This window comes from Physeter macrocephalus, chromosome 8 (genome assembly GCF_002837175.3).
Source record: "Physeter macrocephalus isolate SW-GA chromosome 8, ASM283717v5, whole genome shotgun sequence".
Lineage (NCBI taxonomy): Eukaryota > Metazoa > Chordata > Mammalia > Artiodactyla > Physeteridae > Physeter > Physeter macrocephalus.
Window position 1 is genome coordinate 144,858,274 of NC_041221.1, and position 6,784 is coordinate 144,865,057.

The 6,784-nt window shown below is 52.5% G+C and overlaps 1 protein-coding gene across 1 annotated transcript in view; it reads right to left on the bottom strand.

The window, feature by feature from the left end:
* Window positions 1-1,206: 1,206 nt before the first annotated feature.
* ARHGEF37 (Rho guanine nucleotide exchange factor 37) overlaps window positions 1,207-6,784 on the bottom strand; it is a 7,932-nt gene continuing 2,354 nt past the window's right edge. The window contains exons 2-3 of the mRNA XM_055086916.1: window positions 5,233-5,390; window positions 1,207-2,991 (exon numbers count right to left, since the gene is read on the bottom strand). Coding sequence (XP_054942891.1) covers window positions 2,782-2,991; window positions 5,233-5,390 — 368 coding nt within the window. The 3' untranslated portion in view covers window positions 1,207-2,781. The remainder of the gene's footprint in view (window positions 2,992-5,232; window positions 5,391-6,784) is intronic.

Consider the following 6,784-nt stretch of genomic DNA (forward strand, 5'->3'; position numbering starts at 1 on the left):
AAATAATGAATCAACAAGGTAAAACAGAACCCCAATCTAAAAGAGAAAAAAAAAAAAAAAGCCTTGGCTATGGGGGCGGAGTTTAGGCGGGGGGTGCAACTTAGGCAGGGCCTGGGGTCTGAGGTTCTCTGTTAGTCCAGCAGTTTGGACTCAGAGCTCCCATCACAGGAGCTCAGACCCGACTTCTGGCCTGGGAACCAAGATTCCGCAAGCTTCATGATGTGGTAAAAAAAAGAAGAAAGATAAAAAGAAGCAATACAATATCAAAGAATAAAAAACAAAATAAAATTAGAAAGATAAAAAATATATTAGGAAAAATAATGAATCAACAAGGTAAAACAGAACCCCAATCTAAAAGAGAAAAAAAAAAAAAAAGCCTTGGCTATGGGGGCGGAGTTTAGGCGGGGGGTGCAACTTAGGCAGGGGCAGGGTTTAGGGTGGAGCGGGACCTAAGCAGGTAGGGGGGCGACGTTCAAGCGTGGGGCGGGGCCTCTGCTTAGGACCTACGCAGAGGGGAGAGGCAGCACATGGAAGGGGGGGCCTCTGGAGTGTGGAGTTCCGGAGTTTGGGGGTAGGGCCCTGAGTGAGGGTGTCTGGGTGCGGTTTAGGCCCAGCGTGTTGGACGGGGTCTCTGAGTGTAGAGGTAGGGCCCTGGGTGGGGTTGTAGGGCCAGGGCTCGGGCTTTGCACGGCAGGAGGGAGGCTCCGAGGGCAGAGGATTAGGCCCAGGAGCCCAAGAGGGCTCCAAATGACCACATTCCCTTCCGTTTCTTCATGCCCCTACCGCACCATCTCCCCCAGGGTCTCCCCATCGCCGCTGGACCCCTAGCCATGGGTAGGTCCCGCTGGGTGTAGGAACTCCTCCCCTCCCTCAGCCACCCCTCAGAGGTGCTGGTCCCGGAGGTCCGGCCTTTTTCTCCCCCTTCCCTCTCTCCCACTCCCTCAGGACCCATGCGACTGGAGGGCTCCTTGGTGGGCAGAGGATCAGGCCCAGAATCTCAGCAGGTTCCTGGGGGCCTAAGTGGGTAGGGGAAACCTGGCCACGCTCTCTTTTGATCCTCTGCCCTCCCAATGGTTCCCCAATTTCCCTCTTTGGGCATGGGATCCCTTCCCCTCCCCCAGCCGCCCCTTAGGGGCGACAGTCCCCTCCCGCCTCCACTTCTCCTCCCCCTTCACTCCCCCCATACCCCACGTCCTACCCGGTCATTGTAGGTTCCTCCCGTCCCCTTAAGTGTCCGTGGTCGCCCACTGGTGCCCGGTAGGTGCCCTAGTTGTGAGGAGACGCGAATTCCGCGTCCTCCTAGTACACCATCTTGACTCTGCCCTCTCTGTAATATATTTTTAAACGATCTGTAATTTATTTTAAAAGTTACAATGGATCACCTTTTCCCTCTCCTGTGAATCTTGCAATTTATGTGAGCCCCAAGTTACAACCTAGAGATGATGATCCAATAGCGGCTGCACCCAAATTCGCCCCAGCGGTCAGTCTTCCTTGAACAGGAACTGTTTTGAGGGGCTTCAATTTCTAAGTTCTAGAAAGCGATGACAATAAGTTTGATTTCACCAAGTTCAAGAGTTTGGTTACCTAGATTGCAGCGTTGGGAGGGATCCTGGGTTTATGGGAAAGGATGCCACAGTGATTAATAATGTCCGTCATGGCCATGGGCATGGCGAGCGGCCAGCCGATGGCTGGGGCCATCCTGAGACCACTTCCTAGACATCCTGCAATTTACATTTATATCACACTTCACAACTTGCAAGAAGCTTCCACATCCTTAGCATCATGTCATTCTCACCACAAGCTTATGAGTTAGGTCTTTATAGATGGGAAAACTGAGGTCGTGTCCTATGTCTGAGGGGCCACAGCGAACTGACATCACCTCCACTGTTGCCTCCAAGCCCTCAGCAGCCTCCTGAAACCACTGGGGGTTCCAATGGCTCCCCTTCTTCCAGAAACAGGAAACCAAGTCATTACCCACCCACCAGGCCTTTAGTTACCTGCTTCACAGAGTTTCCTCTATGACTTGCCTACCCCTCTGTCTCCTAATCCAGAGAACACAGCAGCAGTGTACAACTGCTGCTAACAGCCTCACACACCCCACCTAGCACATCCTCAAAAATCCCCTCTTCCCTGGAGCAGCCTCTGCATTTGCCTTAACACATTCCAGAATCGTGACTTGCTCACACCTACTCCCTGGCCCAGCCAAAAGTCTCCTGGGAACCTCTCCACTGCCCTGACAAGCCCTCATTCCCTTGCTAGAGAGGGCTCCCAGGGGTTCATTGCCCAAGATAACTCAGCTCCCAGCATGGAGAAATAAAAGCTGACTGGTCGGCCGTTGCATCTCTTTATACCACAGGAAGGAAGTGAACTGCCAGGCCAGGCGGTTCTGGACTCTCCAGTGTGCCTCCACGCAACCACACAGCGCAGAGGTAATGCTCACCCGGGTGACCCACTCCCATGGGCAGGCCCGGACGGGGCACAGGTAAGATTGGCCATAAGCAAGTCCTGGCCAATCAGCTGTGACCTGCCATCCCAGGTGTTGTGACTCAGGTTGGAACGCCCTCTTCATGCAGACATAATGAGCCATCCTGGTTGGAGCCTTTCATGTCCACCCACGCCAGGCACTCTGCAAGGCCCACCTACCTCTTCTGGCTGCCTCTGGGTGCCCTTCACCCCACCTGGCCTGATTTCCCCATCCACCCCCACCTTCTCTTTGCTTCTTTTCCCTCCCTGGGTCACAGCCTCTAAGCCTCTTGGAACATGAGCTCCAAGGAGGGTACCCTAAGAGGGCAGACTCCAGCCCCACAGAGCTGGACCTGAGGCCCTGGCCAGGAAGCTGGAAGGCACATAGCCCCTCTGTCCGTTCACTTCCACAAGGCTCCATTCTGGGTTCCCCTTCTTGTCCTGGGCCTCCAGGACAGTCACCTGCTGGCCTGCCTGCAGACTCACTTCATGGCTGCTTCTCGCCACAAAGGGGTACACTGCCACCACCTGAAACACACGGGGAGCGACACAGAAATGGTCAGGGTGGGAGGACAGACAAACCTGACCTAGAGAAGCTGATTATCCTCTTCCCTCCCACCCGACTCAGTCCCCGTCGCTGAGCAGTCATTGCCTCCCAAATACATCCTTTGTCCAAAGCCATCGGCTACTTCCACTACTCCCACTGCTAATAGCTACTATGTGGCAGGCTCTTTGCCTGGTTTTGATTTTCACAATTCTATAATTCTGTTTGCCCCATTTTTCAGATAAGGAAATTGAGACTCAGAGAAGTCAAGGAACTTATTCGAAATCACAGAGCAGTGAAGCTGGCCTGTCCGACCTCAGAAGGGGTGCTCTCAGCCCACTGCTGCCTCCTCACTGAGCAGGGGACTCAGCATCCCTTCCCACCACCCTCCTCAGATCAAAGGGCGTCATCTGCCCAGGCCAGTTTCCCAGCTTGGAGCAGAGACAGGAAGGAGGTTAGGTGACTTTGTTGAAAGGCAAAAAAAAAAAATTGGAGGAGAGGGCATTTGTTAGGCTGATATTTCACCTCCCTGGGCCTCATTCTCATCATCTGTGAAATGGAAGTAATGATATCCTTCCTTCCAGGTTAATTGTGGGAATTTAATGAATGGATGCCTGTGCCTGGTACCTAGTAAGGGCTCAACAAATGCAGGCTGCTTTCGCTATTTTTACCATGACTTACTACTGTGTGCCAAGGCTCAGGAACAATCAGGGGCAAAAGGGGGAACTGGGAAGACCCCATGTGAATCCCACTGAGCAGCCCCACGACCAAAGAGGAAGCAGCTGCTCTGTCTGGGCAGATGGACAGCTGAGCTCACCACATGAGCCCCTGGGTGGGTGTTCCGGGACACTACCCACACTGGCGGCCACTGGGACTGAGTTGGGTGGCCAGGCTCTCTGGTGGGATCCCTGTGGGTTCTTTGCTGATGGGTGGGTATGTCCAGCAGGAGGCAGCCCTGGTGTACCACTTCTAGCTAAGGCTCCCGGCACTGGCCTGAGAGCCTTCCCAGCATGTGCCACAGCTGTACATCACAGCTTCTGCAGGCTTCTATGCAGCCCTCCTGCAGCCCACTCCAGGCTCCCCCAGCCACCCTGGCCTGCGGCATCCCCTGGCTATTCACTGCAAGGCTCTGGGCTCCCACCCCTCAGCCTGGGTCCTTTCTGTGGTTCATCCATCACCTGTGAAGCTCCTCCTTTATAAATGTGAGCACAGCCTCCATTTACTGAGGCTCACATGTGCCAGCCAGCTAACTACCTCAATCAGCCCTCACCGCGACCCCACTAAGCTTCTGCCCCGAAAAGCCTTCCCAACACTTTTTGTTTTGAGATATAATTCACATGCATACATTCACCCTTTCAAAGTGTACAATAAAGTAGTTTTTAACATGTTCCCAAGGTTATGCCACCATCACCATTATCTAATTCCTGAACATCTTCATCATCTCAAAAAGAGACCCTAGACCACTTAGCAGTCACTTCCCATTCCCCCTGCCCCCAGCCTCTGCCAACCACTGATCTACTTTCTGTCTCTATGCAATTGTCTATCCAGGACATTTCATATAGAGAATCATACATTACATGGCCTTCTCTACCGAGCTACATGTGGTAGCATGTGTCGGCACTTCATTCTTTCTTATGGCTGAATGATATCTGATTGTGTGGATGTGCCACATTTTGTTTATTCCTTCATCAGTTGATGGACATGGGTTGTTTCCACTTTGCGGCTGTTATGAATAATGCTGCGACGAACATGCATGTACAAGTTTCCCATGGCTTTTAAGAGAAAGCCGACACCCTCACCAAGGCCACAGGCCCTGCTGGCTAGCCCCGCCCACCTCTCCAGCCCACCACCCTCACCGTCTCAGCCCCACTGGCTCCACTCAGTTCCTCACTCACCCTGTCCTCCCCGGCCCTGGGCCTTTGCATTCGCTGGGCATGCTTTCTGGGAAGCTCTTCCCATCCACAACCCTTTATCCAATTACTTCCTAACCACCCTTCAGATCCGAGCAAAAGCATGATTCTTCTCAGAAAGACCTTCCCTGAACCTCTCCCACACCTAAGGCTCTGGCACTTAGCACTAACAGAACTATTGGCCAGGACACTGGTGTGGCCACTGACCAAGGCCCTGGCCTCACAGGGTGGTAGCCCCTCTGGACAGGAGGAAAATCAAAGCCCCACTCCAGATGGCCATGGGGATGTGAACCCCCGCCCCTCTTCCAGGCTCACCTGGGTCACTGCTGGGACAGAAGGGACAGGGGCCAAGGTGGGCTCTGGTGTCTGACGTGGGGAGTCCCTGTGAGGCTTCGCCTGCCCTCTGAGCTCCTCCTCACGGGGGACCACGTGGTACAGCTCCAGTTTCCCAGCTGGCACGTACCCTCGATGTCCTGCAGGACACACAGAACATTATCTGGCTGTGGATCACACTGTCTATCCCTTTCAGAGGTAGAGGAAGTCACCACCATTCATGGATGGGAATATCTCCAATACAGCTTCTTCACACTAAAATGGACCTCAAAAGCTTATCTCGGAACCTCACAAACTGCCCCCGCGCACCCTGCACTCACTCTTTCTAGCTTCTGCTTGTTCACCCCGGTGACAGGGAGCTCATTCCCCACTCCGACAGGCAGCCCACTCCGTTTGGAACAGCTCTGGCAGAGATAAAAAGTCCTTCCTCGGACTGGTATGAAAACTATTTTCCTGGTGCTGGCACCACTGGTCTCCTTTCCAAGCAAGGCCACTTCCTCACTGCAGGACTGCCTTTCCCAGGAGGCAGAAATTGCCTTTCTTTTCTCCAAGTGCCCCCAGTTCTTTCTCGTGTAACAGGTACTCCAGTGGTGCTCTGGTTGCTGTCACTGTGAATGGCCATCACCTCCTGAGAGCTTGCTTGGTGCCAGAACCGGCATCTGATCACCTAGTCTTTCCATCAACTCTCAAGGTCCGTACTTTTATCTCCATTGTATGGCTGAGCCAACCAAGCTCAGAGAGGCTCCATAACTCCTCCGGGATCATGCAGTTAGTACAGTGCAGAGTTGGGGCCCAAACCCGGTCCTCTTGACCCCAGGGACCTTGTTTTAATCCCCATTCAGCTGTTTTTCAACTTGAGTTAGGATTTTACTCTTTCATGATTCTTGCCAGATTTGTACCATCTTCTTAATTTTTTTAATAAACTCACTTTTTAAAACTTAGTGTTGTACTATACAATAATGAATAAAATCATGGGTTTCTGTACTAGTTATATTTTTTCTAATACACATTAAAATACTGAATTAAAATAAAATGTCTGAAGGGGGAAAAACTGTCGGCAGATCCCCTCCCAATAATCCTGTGTAACCCTCATCTTGTGGGTCACGTGCCCCTCTGTGGAAGACACTCTGCTGGGCCTTTTCCTCCTGGGTTCATGGTGCTCCTTGCCTCCTGCCCTGCTCCCTCCTGGGGCCCCTACATCTGAGCAGCACACCCAGGAACATGACCAGTGCAGAGGGAACAGGATAACACCTCCCTTGTTCTGGATGTCAGACTTCTGTCCACACAGTCAGGATCTAAACGTCCCTTCTCTGCATATCTCCATCCCTTCTCCATCCTTCAAGGTGATGCTGAGTTCTCTCCACACAACTCTGTCTACACAAATGATCTGTGAGGTCCCCAAGGCAGATCTTTGTCTTCCTTACACAGCACCCAGCACACAGTAGGTGCTAGATAACGGATATTGCAATGTAAGACTGAACTTTTTCTCTTTTTGGCATTTCATGCACCACCCTAAGCTGGCTGTACCCCACAC